The following is a 13,558-nucleotide window of genomic DNA, read 5'->3' as shown; positions in this document are numbered from 1 at the left end:
CAAGATTGTCAATTTTAATCTTGATGAAATGGACAATTTGCTGTATCAATGGAATTTTTTTTCTTCGGGGTGGGGGGCGGTTTTTGCAAGTATCGTGCTCCGCATGAGGTCTTCAATACAGAAGGCTGTATTGCCGACGTGAAGGCGTGGATGACCAAAAACAAACTTCAGCTGAACGATGCTAAAACAGAGTCTATGATTGTAAGATCACACAGATGTCCTCTACAATGTTCACTTCCTACCACTATTCATGTTGGTGAAACCGATGTAAACTTTGTTTCGTCAGCCAAGAACCTTGGTGTGGTTTTCGACTGTAACATGACATTTTCCAAGCAAGTACTTCAAACTTGCAAATCAGCATACTTTCAGCTGCGAAAGATCGCATCCATTTGCCACTTTCTTACTCCTCAAGCTGCTCTAACTCTGGTCTGTGCCCTTGTCCTCTCAAGGCTAGACTATTGTAATTCTTTGTATGCTGGCTGCCCTCAGTTTCTCTTGGATAAGTTACAAAAGGTTCAAAACTCTGCCGCTCGTCTTGTCTGTAAGGCGAAGAAGTCTGACCATGTTACTCCGCTCCATGAATCTTTACACTGGCTGCCTGTCTCTGCTCGTGTGCAGTACAAAATTTGCACACTATGTTATAAATAATTGTGTGGAACGGGACCTCACTATCTCTCCGATTTGCTCACTCTCTATGAACCTCGGCGACGGCTTCGTTCAAGCGACGACTCTATGACCTTAGAGCCGCCGCGCACCAGCACCAAGTCGTTTGGTGAGAAATCCTTTTCCTTTGCTGCACCTCTGCTCTGGAATGACTTGCCTTCCTCTGTTCGACATGTTGACTCTCTTCCTGCCTTTAAAACCTCCCTCAAAACCTATCTGTTTCACAAGTCTTTCAAAGTCTAAGTCCTGTTTTCCCTTTGGTTTGAGGTGGGACAGAGATCGAGAGTATGTCTGTGTACATGTGCGGGGGAGGGAGGGGAGGAGGAGGGGGAGTACACATCTGTGGGTTTTGAATGTGGAGGGAGAGGAATAGGGCAAGAGTGAAGGTGTGTCTGTGTGTGTGTGTGTATGTTTGTGTATGTGTGTGCGGTGTGTGTGCGTTCGCATGATAATGTAAAGCGCCATGAGGGTAGTTTACTCTGCTTGATGGGGCTATATAAGACTCCTTTATTATTATTATTATTATATTCTTGTTTGTTTGTTTGTTTGTTTGTCTGCACGTGCTAATCTCCTGAACGGTGAAAGATAGGAGTAAACCTCTGAAACAAAAAATGTCGGGACGGGTCCCGGGAAGGTTATAGGCGAGGTGGTGAGGCCGGTCGAGGCCGCCTCGGCCGGGCTGGGTGCATTTCGCAATAAATCTTCTTCTTCTTTCAAAATTCTCTTGAAGTACAACTTGTTGTGAAAATCAACCAGATCCACAACTCGTCCCATAGATAGGTTTAATTTCAATTAGATCGTAACATCATCCTGTAAAATCCACCATGCAACATATATGTCAGGATCAAGGCATCATATGAGAAAGATTGGATATATCAGTCAATGCAAGCAAGCCTAGAATATAAGTGGGTACGTACCATTCAATTCTACATGTCATTGTATAAATTCGCAGGAGTGGCCTCGAGTCGCGGACGTCCCGAGGTCTTATAGACACCGCCCAGTGGTTTAAGTGAGCGTCACACCTGGGTTCAACTTACATTTTCACCACATTCTCCCCGCCGTTAGAACTATGCTGCCACTAGGCAGGAAGCGAGCGCGCGTCAGCATTAATAGGTAGAGGAAGTCATTATATCATTATTAGGGTGTCAAAGAAATATCCCTATTGATTCTTGTCTTTGCGCCATTGTGTTATGTTTCGCACACTGTCAAAGCGTCTTTAGGGCTTCCTGGAAAGCGCTATACGAAACAAATCCATTATCAGTAGTACAGGTCAGTCGGTCCATCCGTAGAGGTCAGTGTGGCGAATTACCCTGCCAGCACAGGTTCGGGAACTACCGGGTACGTCGTCCCCAAATCCGGAGCCCCCTGCTTCGGAGTAGCCGCTGGAGGCAGGTGTCGGAGGGGCACCTCAGTGCCCCCACCGCTTCAGGCAGGGGTGTATCAGGCGAAGGGAGGGACGGCAGATGTTCTCTAGGCGCACTCATAGCCTGGTTAGTAAACATGTCCGATACTGGCAGACGATGAGCCTGTGGGTCACAATAGGCTAGTCTCACAGGCCTATGTGCTGGATAAGGTGTACCTTTGCGATATGCAACTCATTACATAAGGTGTACCTTGTCGAAGAGCGAATGTCCATTCGTCGCAATGCAACGCATTTCAGGCAGATGTGTCGATGTGGAAGATGTGTAATCCAGTAAGCCATGTCTATTCGTCGCAAGGCAACACATTACAGGAAGATGTGTCGATATGGAAGATGTGTAAATCAGTAAGCCTCTTTACAGTAAGCTGTAACAGTAAGTAAGATTACATGACAGGAGGCCATGACAGTGTAAGTCAATTACAGTAAGTCTGTACCGGCCTAGGAGTCGTAACAGTAAGGAAGATTACATGACAGGAGGCCACTACAGTAAGTCCATTACAGTAAGTCTGTACCTGCCTTGGCTCCCAAGGGTACATGGTCGATCCATGTTAGGTCCATGTCATGGAATTGCCGAGGGAGAGAATCGATGAGAGCCATAACGAGAGTTACTCGTCACCGGCAGCGGCCCTGTTGAATCACGAGACTCGAGCGTCCTCTGACGGCAGCTCATACGCATTACAAACTCTTGTTTCGGCACGCGAATCTACCGTTGGCAGCGATCCTTCGCACGAGACACGAGCGGCCTCTGAAGGCTGCCCGGACGACCGGCATGGCTGATTACGACGACGCACAAAACGACCGGAACGCGCCTCCCCAGCGGAGCGTGCAGAACCTCCGCGATGCATACGGCAATCCCGTCCTGCAGTACAGCACTCGGAGGATCGGAGAAGACCGGCTTTACCGGCTGCCGAGAGAACGTCCCGGATGGACGACAAAAACGACCGAAACGCGCCTCTCCAGCGAAGCGCGCAGAACCTCCGGGATGCATATGGCAATCCTGTCCTGCTGTACAGCGTGCGGAGGATCGGAGAAGATCGGCAAACCGAGAGAGAGTCCCGGCTGGACAAACCTTGTTTGTCCCAGCGTTGTCCCGGATGGATTGTCTAGATGTCGAGATGATTGTCATGCTAGATGTCCCGGATGGATTGGCCATCCACGGATGTCCGACCGATCCATCCATTCAACGCCTTCATTGCATGGCACGGATCCAGCCGGACCGCGGATGGATCGACCATCCACGGACGCAAAGACTCAGAGACCCAAAGACAGCCATCGCCCCGGATGGACTGTCCATCCACGGATGTCCGACCAATCCATCCATTCAACACCTTCATTGAATGGCTCGGATCGACCATCCATGGACTCAAAGACTCACTCAAAGACACAAAGACTCACTCAAAGACACAAAGACATCCATGGACGTCATCCTGGGTCCCCACAAGGGGCGAGGTGGGAGTCGTTATACCGGACGGCATCCGGGCGAGCAACAATAACCTCCTGGGATCCCACCCCCCCTCCCCCCCCACCGAGGTTGCAGCAGCGCGCTGCATACCGAAGTCAGACGACCTTCACAGTCTGGGTCAGTCTGAGTCACAGTCAGTCTGGGGCAGAGGGAAAATGGAATCAGACGAGGCGTCTCGCAGTCTCGAAATGTGCGTGGATACGAGCCAAGAGCTCTGTCCGATAAACAACAAGCCCAGAGTCAAGGGCGAGCAGGCAGTACGGTGCCCCCGTTACTTGCGCAGGTGACAAGGGAGTCGGGCGCGACGCTCAATGTCACCATTTCACGAGGTCACCGTGTACTCCCTAAACGGCGCGGGCGCGCGACCTTGAGGTAGCGCCGCGTTACGTAGTTTACGTCGTTTACGTAAAGGACATTTGGTACGTAGTTTACCAAGGTACATGGAAATGTAAACGAATCCCCGATGAGATCGCGTGAAGCACGCAATTACGTTAATGACGCCGTAGAGCAAACGCGTGATTAGTCGGTGACGTCATCAATTGGTTCGGGCACGTGCGGTTCGTTGGCGAAACCAGCCAGCGTGGCACGCTGAGACGAGACGCACGCACGAGACGCACGAGAGGCCTGAAGTAGCGTCTTGTTCGATGGCTTTCGGGCAGGGTTTGTCCGGGGTTGAAGCGGGGGAATAGCGGCCGCAGTGCGGTAGTTATCAACGGTATCTAGCATGATACGATACATCACGCCAACACAAATCACATTTCACAAATCACATTACACAAATCCCCGAGTGCCGTGAACCCCTTAGAACCCTTTAAGATTGTTTATTAATGTTATGACAGCGGAAGAAGATGAAAGTTTAGGAAGACCATGCTCGGCGAGTCCCCGAGTGGAGCCAAACGAGCCACACGCGTTGAGGCGAGTCCGGGCAGCGGTGTTCGCCGGCCTCGCTGAGAAGCCATGCGTAGGTGGGATTCCGACCAGCAGCAACGGGGCCACAGAGTAGTGCCAGCAAGGGGAATCGCATGCGCTTCGTGTGAAGAAGGGGTCCATCCAGCGAAGATGCGGCGCGCGCGACTGGCGCATCGTGCCTAGTGAGGATGCCATCTAGCGATGGTGCAGCGCGTGATTTGTGCGTGAGGAGGTGATTCCGGCGAGCAGCGATAGGAATCGCCGGCCTCGCCGAGTAGGGCCCGCGAAGGGAGCAACGTGCGGCTTCGCGGCGAGGAGGTGATCAGAATCAGAATGGAATCGTGGGCCTCCCAGAGTATTAGCACGCGATGGGTGCAGTGCACGACGATTCGTGCGGAGGAGGTGATTCCACCGAGCAGCCGGAGTGAGCCGGCCGTGTGAGGCACAGCGTGATTCTGACGAGCAGTGCGCGATTCGCGCGGAGGAGGTGGTTCCACCGAGCAGCGAGGGGATTCGCGTGGAGGAGGTGATTCCACCGAGCAGCCGGAGTGAGCCGGCCGTATGAGGCACGGCGTGATTCCGACGAGCAGTGCGCGATTCGCGCGGAGGAAGTGGTTCCACCGAGAAGCGAGTGGTCAGGGTGAGCCGGCCGTGTGAGGCACGGCGTGATTCCGACGAGCAGTGCGCGATTCGCGCGGAGGAGGTGGTTCCACCGAGAAGCGAGTGGTCAGGGTGAGCCGGCCGTGTGAGGCACGGCGTGATCCCGACGAGCAGTGCGCGATTCGTGCGGAGGAGATGGTTCCACCGAGAAGCGAGTGGTCAGGGTGAGCCGGCCGTGTGAGGCACGGCGTGATCCCGACGAGCAGTGCGCGATCCGCGCGGAGGAGGCGATTCCACCGAGCAGCGAGTGGTCGGAGTGTGCCGGCCCGCGCGGAGGAGGCGATTCCACCGTGTAGCGAGTGGTCTGAGTGTGCCGGCCGTCTGGAGGCATGGCCGACATGGGAGTCGTGATCACTCGCGTGGGAATCTCATCTTGGGCCGAGGCACGCAAATCTAGGATGATTCTCTCGGACGAAGCCGTTAGCGTTTCGAGCAACCGAGGCTAGACTCGTCCCTTAGCGGGTCCGTCGTTCCGACGGGGTTGCGGCCCAGGACATTTCCCAGTGGCCTCCTTCAGCAGGCGCCTTGCCGGAGTCCGTCATGCCTGCTCCGGCATTCGGGCCTCAGGAGAGCAGTTTGCGTTTTGACGACGCGGTCCCGCAAAAGGCTTGCGAGGTCCCCATCGCATCCGGTCCTTTTGAGGCAGACCAGCGGCGAGAGTAGTCGGAGCTCCGTAGCTGGAGCTAGCTCGACGGGTCCTCCGCCGGTCATTCTTCTCCGAGGTGGGCCTCGCAGGAGCGCGGAGAATGTCGGGAACGCTCGTCTGTGATCTGCGTTCATCCGGCCATCGCAAGACTCGTGTCCCGCCATTTCCGAAGATCATAATTGAAATTAAGTGTTGTGAAAATCAACCAGATCCACAACTCGTCCCATAGATAGGTTTAATTTCAATTAGATCGTAACATCATCCTGTAAAATCCACCATGCAACATATATGTCAGGATCAAGGCATCATATGAGAAAGATTGGATATATCAGTCAATGCAAGCAAGCCTAGAATATAAGTGGGTACATACCATTCAATTCTACATGTCATTGTATAAAGTCGCAGGAGTGGCCTCGAGTCGCGGACGTCCCGAGGTCTTATAGACACCGCCCAGTGGTTTAAGTGAGCGTCACACCTGGGTTCAACTTACATTTTCACCACACAACTTATGCACTTAATAGGATTACCGGACTGATTGCAACACATGCTTTCAAAATTCTCTCTCACGGGGCCCAACAGAAGAAAGAACAAGGAATCATTGAGCACTAACTGATACTGGGCTCGCGTCAGACCTATGTACAGAAGATTAAATTCATTCAAAAAGAACCCGGGCAACACCGGGTGCATTCAGCTAGTCTACTATATAAGAGAGCCGTTGGTCTGTCTGTCTGAAAGTGTGTGGCCATGTTTCTCAGAGATGGCTGAACGGATCTTCGTCAAACTTTCAGAGGTTCATCAGTGAGTGCCTAGGAGTGTTTAAGGCCAAAAAAAAAAAAGGTTTGTTTTTTGGGATTAAAAAAAAATCGCTCTATAGTGCCTAATCCTTTTTGATTAATAACAGTTATATACAAGTACACATTCGCATAAATAAATACAAAACAATCACCAGACATTTGAACACAAATAATCAAACTATTCCGGAGTGGTCGAAGTTGGTGGTAAGGCTTCTTCTTCTTCCTGAACGTCATCATACTGTCCTGTGGTTCCCTCAATGAACACTGAAAGAACCATGGAAAGCAAACGAGCTTTAATGGAGGCTTTTTGAATCCAACTATGTGGTGGATTATACACGAGGGGGAAGAAGAGTACCGACTTACCTGGACGGGTCTCGCCGACGTCTTCACCCTGCAAAAATAAACTCAAACAAAAACCGGGTTTATAAATGTACAGAAAATAATGAAATAGTTTATTAAAACGGATGCCGATAACAAGAAAACGCGACGGTAAAATAAATTTCCTAATCGGGACGTCCCCACACCAGACTTATATCACAGACAGGAAAAAAAGAACGTTGGAAAATAAAAACGTGTGGTTTAATTGTGGCACTCAACTCAAATTGGTGCCTCGTCGGCAATCGTTCAGGCCCCAGCGCGCAGTCTTGACGCAGCTCCGGTGTTGGTGGGAAACCGCTCGTCGTTTGGCACGTGCGCGCACGCGAAGTCAGGCCTCCATTCTCCTCGCACGCCAATGGATGGTTTCAGTACAAGTGTCGAAGGCCAGGGGTGAGCGAGGGGAAGGAACTTCAAGGGACAAGAGGGAGATGCGAGAGGCGAGGAAGGGCAAAATGCAGGTGTGAAGGGCAAAAAGCAAGAATCCAGGGTCAGCGAGCTGGAGGTCAAGAAGAGAGAAAATGTCGGTCCTTGAGTTCTTTTAACGTCCGGTCCTGACGTCATCAGCGATTTTCCACCAATCAGCACGCCGCTTCTTGCTCGCCCCTGACGTCATTGGTAGTCTTCGCCAATCACGAGTCCCTTCTTACCCTGCCTTCCTGTTGGTCAACTCCCACCCAATAGCGTGTTGCTTCTTGCTCCACCCTGACGTCACGAGTCCCCAAGGCTTGTCTTCGGCCTGCCCGAGCTATGTGAGGCGATGTAGATGGTGGTGTCCATCGGCAGTGTTCAGAACTGGCTTCTGGTTGGTTTTATGGTTATTGCTTAGTGCAATTAATGGGCATTTCTCAATAGTGTCTATTGCGGTGCCATAAAGGACAAAGGATAAATCACATAGGGTAAGACTTACAAGGGATAATTTACCCTTATGCCCTAATCTAGTTAACATGCCCCGCCCCCTCGTGACGGAGACGAATATACAACTTAATCCGACATTCAGCTAAACAGGTGCTCTACTTATTTCATGGGGTGTTTCTTCTTCTTTACGACAGTCGGAGCATGATACCTACACAAATCTACCTGACTCTACATATCACTACCCCCACAAACATAACAATGCTTAACTCAGAAACGTGATGAACGGCACATTCACCAACATATATTCAACGAAAAGGTAAAATGATGATTTGACATTTGAGATGGATTCTGATTTGGATGTAATTGCTTTTCCATTATATTTGCCCTCATTTCAAATATGTTAATGTTTCTTTTTCACCTGAGCAACGCTGGGTACTCCAGCTATAAACGCTTATATGCTTTCAGGTATGCGGGTGTCTTCTGATACCTCAGGGAGATAGATGCCCCTGCCTTGCATAATCCCAGGTCACCTGTGGGCAAGGTGTAGTACCTGTCATCCCCCCTTACCAGGGTAACGGTCCGCAGCCATGCGCCATGCAGAGCCATTCGGCTCTGCACATCTGGTGGATGAGAGTCCAGTTAACTCCCAACAGCATGGGCGGAAGAGGGTGAATTCCCCAACGGCCAGCAGAGAGACGGAAAGGAGTGGCGACTCCCCGTCTATACCACACACTTACTTACACGTGTGTACCAGCCATAGAAAGGCAATGCCATCTTTGCCCGAGGAGACTCGACATAATACTTTACTCAGGGTACAAATACAAATACAACTTTGTCTGGGGGGTAACATAGGCTATGTGGCTGCGGCCTCATGCAGGGGTCTGGGAGGCCGAGGGAGGGGCGTAAATTCTCTATGTAAATGTGTACAGTGTGGCGCCACCTGGTGATGGTGGTGGAGGATATTACAATTTCCTTTTTTACCTGGACAACACTGAGTTTAAATCACTCTTTGCACAAATTAATTTTTTTTCTCTTTCGCTTCCCTCCCTCTCCCCAAAACAGAGGGGCCTGTCAAAGCCATCCCCTCCCAAAATGTATATGTAGTATATCTTTCCCCTCCCTCTCCCCTCACCTCTCCCCCCTCCCCCTTCGACTCCCCTCGCCCCTCCCTCTCCTGCCTCCCACCCTCCCCACCCCCCGGCAACCCCGACCTCCCCTCGGCAACACCGGGTACTCCTGCTAGTCTATTATATATGGTGAACTATGGTGTCTGCCCATGCGTTTGTCTTTCTCCCATTTATGGAGGCCACTTCCCGCGCTGCGTTTGAAAAGCTCAACATTCACTTTTGAAATGAGGGGGGAACAGGCATGGTGATGCCAATTTTTCTTTCCCAACCAGGATATTTTGCCCTCTTTTTGAGCAAATGCAAGTTCCGCGGCCCTATGTTTCTCGACCATTTTGCGGTGGGCAGTATAAATAGCTCAAAGCTGTGTCTCTGAGTGCAACCAAGAGTTCAACACAAATGAACTTTTTAAAGTACATTAAATATTATTTAAATTGAAAGATTAATTTAAACTTTTCCCGTTACTGGGGACGGATACTTTTGCGAGCTTTTGCCGTCATTTGCGATGGGTACTCATTCGAGTAATGTATAAAATACGAGCACTCAGCACTTATCCAAGCCTCGACAATGTATAATAAAATAAAAAAACACGATTTTAAAATGTGTACATGCTTGACCTTTTGGCTATTCAGTGATTTTAAACTACTTGACATGAAAAAGCCAAGTAAGGAATAAGACATAGAGAACTTTATGCAGAGATTCAACGTTGCCGTATAATTTTAATGAGAACAAGCTTTTTATTTCGAGCATATAATACATTCTGGATATCTGTGTCAGCAGGTGGTGCTCCCATTTATGAGAATAGGCTAACATGCTGTATTTCTGCCTCTGGTAAATGGAGTACATTGAGAGGGCAGAGGCAAGTGATCTTTTGAACACATACAACTTTTTTGATTGGAAATCTACAAACGCAAAAAGTGCATTTGAATTGATATTACACACCCACTCCCTATGGGAGCCGCAGGAAGGGTCCTGGTATTTTCCTCTCTGGGGTATATAGATTGCAGTATATCTAGGCTCGGTCCTCAAGAACGTCGTCGGGTTTCCTCCCTTTCAGTTTCATGTTAAACAGCAATAGTGACTGTTTATAAAGGTAATCATAAGTGTTTGTGGTTTATAATGTTTTTGAGGTGCCCCACAAAATGCCACGATAAGCTATTTATATGCATTAACATGGAGTTTGTCTGAGGAGGAAAACGCCTTGGGGATCAGAGGGGATATTATTAGAATTAATTTTGTTTTGTAATAACATTAATATTATGTTATCATCATTGGTGTTGCTATTTAATTACTTTTGTTATTAGAAGCGATGATGATCCACTATCAAGACGCCGTTACATTAACATGAATATACATCTTAACAAGGATTTTGCCGAAGGTGGAAACTCCCCTTATATTAGTCCTCCTGCCAGGTTTGGTTGAGATTGGATCAGTAACAACCGAATGTATCGCAGTCAGACAGATAGACGCCAAATTGCATATTTTAGGATGGTACATTAGCTAAAGATGATGACTTCTGCAGATTACATCTACTTTCTTATTTCCTTGTGATTGTCCTTTGTAAGAACTTAGAACAGGCCATGCAGCTGGCATGCAAGGTCTTGTCCACAGACCCAGAGGGTGGCCAAGCACGCATCCCCTTCTCTGCATTCTCTGAGATGTTCCTTTTTCTGTGTCGAGTTGATGGTGAAATTTCAACACAGGATATGACCAAGGTGCTCACAACCCTTGAATCTGAAAAGTAAGAAGGAACACAATTTTCTCCACAGTCACCCATTCAACCTTCAGTCTAATTTATTGTTTGTACATGATGCCAAATATCCATCATTAAACTTTGCCAATGCATATTCCATCTCCCTTTGGATGCTGTCATGTTATTAATTGTTTTATTCAGTTATGCTTGATAAAAATATGGGTGCGTGTATTGTTTTATAGCAGTGAAAATCAGAAAAAGATAAAGATCTATTTAGGAATTATAAGAACCTCATAGGAAATTATGGAATCCAGCATTAGATAGATATAGATAACTAGAACGGCATTCAGTAGAGCACATACCTCCACCAGGCTGAACAGTTTACATTTTGTATCTCACCAAAAGGCCGGATGTGGATCCGGACCTGAACCCAAATCTAATCGGCTTGTTCTTGTCACCTAACCAACTCGTCCACCAGGTTTTGTCATGATCCGTCCACAACTTTTTGAGATACCGTGCGATATATCGCTTTTGGTCCCATTTATCAATGGTGAATAATCACTTAAAAATTATTGTATCTGGATCCGGATCTTCACCAAATTCGAATCAATTCTTCCTTGTCCCACACCCAACTTGTCCACCAAGTTTCGTCCGAATTCATCCATAACCTTTTGTGATATTGTCCTCACAGATAAACAAACAGACAGAGGTAAAAACATAACATCCGTCCCTCTTCGGTGTCGGAGGTAATAAAGACAAAATAGACATCAGGTCTCATTAGACATTTCATAACCTCCAGACTTGTTTGTTGCAGAGTTGGAACCGATGGGACCATCAAAGCTGCAGAAGTACGCTTGATGCAAGAGAACCAACAATAATCTGGCTGGTGTTCAGGACTAAGTTCCAATGTTGTTTCAACAGCAATCTACACAATATGAAAATACAGGAAGTTCATGTTTAAATCTGAGAACGATTCGGTAAATATGTTTGAATTAACTGATATAAGACATTGATATATGCCTTAAATGTTAATTTGCAGTGCTCTTGTATAACCGGTCATTCATCATTTGTGCCACTGTATTATCCATGGTGTTGTATCTGGATCATTTCCAATGCACAGACTATAAAATGTAACTCAAAATGGCGTGCTCGGGTGATTTTTGCTGTTGCTATTAAAGTACACTCACCGCAGCACCCTCCAAAAAAACAAATTTGGTTTTGGTTTGGCGAATGTGTTGGTTTGGCATATGTGTGAGTTTGGCAATGTGTTGGTTTGGCGCATGTGATAGTTTGGCGAATGTGTTGGTTTGGTGAATGTGTTGGTTTGGCGAATGTGTTGGTTTGGCACATTTGTCAGTTTGGCACGTGTGTTGGTTTGGCGAATGTGTTGGTTTGGCGAATATGTTGGTTTGGCGCATGTGTTAGTTTGGCGAATGTGTTGGTTTGGCGCATGTGTTGGTTTGGCACATGTGTTGGTTTGGCGAATGTGTCGGTTTGGCGCATGTGTTAGTTTGTCGCACGTGTTAGTTTGGCACATGTGTTGGTTTGGCACATGTGTTGGTTTGGCACATGTGTTAGTTTCGCGAATGTGTTGGTTTGGTGCTTGTGTTAGTTTAGCGGATGTGTTGGTTTGGCGCATGTGTTAGTTTGGTGAATGTGTTGGTTTGGCACATGTGTTAGCTTGGCGAACGTGTTAGTTTGGTGAATGTGTTGGTTTGGCGCATGTGTTAGTTTGGTGAATGTGTTGGTTTAGCGCATGTGTTAGTTTGGCGAATGTGTTGATTTGGCGAATGTGTTAGTTTGGTGGATGTGTTGGTTTGGCGAATGTGTTGGTTTGGCGCTTGTGTTAGTTTGGCGGATGTGTTGGTTTGGCACATGTCTTAGTTTGGCGAATGTGTTGGTTTGGCACTTGTGTGAATTTGGCAGATGTGTTGGTTTGGCGCTTGTGTTAGTTTGGTGGATGTGTTGGTTTGGCATATGTGTTAGTTTGGTGAATGTGTTGGTTTGGCGCTTGTGTTAATTTGGCGGATGTGTTCGTTTGGCACATGTGTTAGTTTGGCGAATGTGTTGGTTTGGCGCTTGTGTTAGTTCAGCGGATGTGTTGGTTTGGTGCATGTGTTAGTTTGGTGAATGTGTTGGTTTGGCACATGTGTTAGTTTGGCGAATGTGTTGGTTTTGCGCATGTGTTCGTTTGGTGAATGTGTTGGTTTAGCACATGTGTTGGTTTGGCGAATGTGTTGGTTTGGCGAATGTGTTGGTTTGGCGAATGTGTTAGTTTGGCGGATGTGTTGGTTTGGCACGTGTTAGTTTGGCGTATGTGTTGGTTTGGCCCATGTGTTAGTTTGGCGCATGTGTTAGTTTGGCACATGTGTTAGTTTGGTGGATGTATTGGTTTTGCACATATGTTAGTTTGGTGAATGTGTTGGTTTGGCGCATGTGTTAATTTGGTGCATGTGTTAGTTTGGGGAATGTGTTAGTTTGGCGAATGTGTTGGTTTGGCACATGTGTTAGTTTGGCTAATGTGTTGGTTTCGTGCTTGTGTTCGTTTGGTGGATGTGTTGGTTTGGCGAATGTGTTAGTTTGGCGCATGTGTTAGTTTGGCACATGTGTTCGTTTGGCACATGTGTTCGTTTGGCGAATGTGTTGGTTTGGCGCTTGTGTTAGTTTGGTGGATGATGTTGGTTTCGTGCATGTGTTAGGTTGTTGCGTGTGTTCGTTTGGCAAATGTGTTGGTTTGGCGCTTGTGTTAGTTGGTGGATGTGTTGGTTTGGCGAATGTGTTGGTTTGGCGCATGTGTTAGTTTGGTGAATGTGTTGGTTTGGCGAATGTGTTGGTTTGGCGCATGTGTTAGTTTGGTGAATGTGTTGGTTTGGCGCATGTGTTAGGTTGTTGCATGTGTTGGTTTGGCAAATGTGTTGGTTTGGCGCTTGTGTTAGTTTGGCGGATGTGTTGGT

General features: G+C 48.0%; 1 protein-coding gene across 2 annotated transcripts in view; it reads left to right on the top strand.

The window, feature by feature from the left end:
* ROPN1L (rhophilin associated tail protein 1 like) overlaps positions 1-11,749 on the top strand; it is a 52,928-nt gene extending 41,179 nt beyond the window's left edge. For both annotated transcript variants that reach the window (XM_068126727.2, XM_068126728.2), the window contains exons 5-6: positions 10,477-10,652; positions 11,419-11,749. In XM_068126727.2, the coding sequence (XP_067982828.1) occupies positions 10,477-10,652; positions 11,419-11,482 (240 nt within the window). In that variant the 3' untranslated portion in view covers positions 11,483-11,749. The remainder of the gene's footprint in view (positions 1-10,476; positions 10,653-11,418) is intronic.
* Positions 11,750-13,558: the final 1,809 nt, after the last annotated feature.

Source organism: Myxine glutinosa, chromosome 10 (assembly GCF_964187855.1).
Source record: "Myxine glutinosa chromosome 10, kmMyxGlut1.1, whole genome shotgun sequence".
NCBI lineage: Eukaryota > Metazoa > Chordata > Myxini > Myxiniformes > Myxinidae > Myxine > Myxine glutinosa.
Note: the sequence above shows the minus strand (reverse complement) of the source record. Positions and strands in the feature narration are given on the sequence as shown.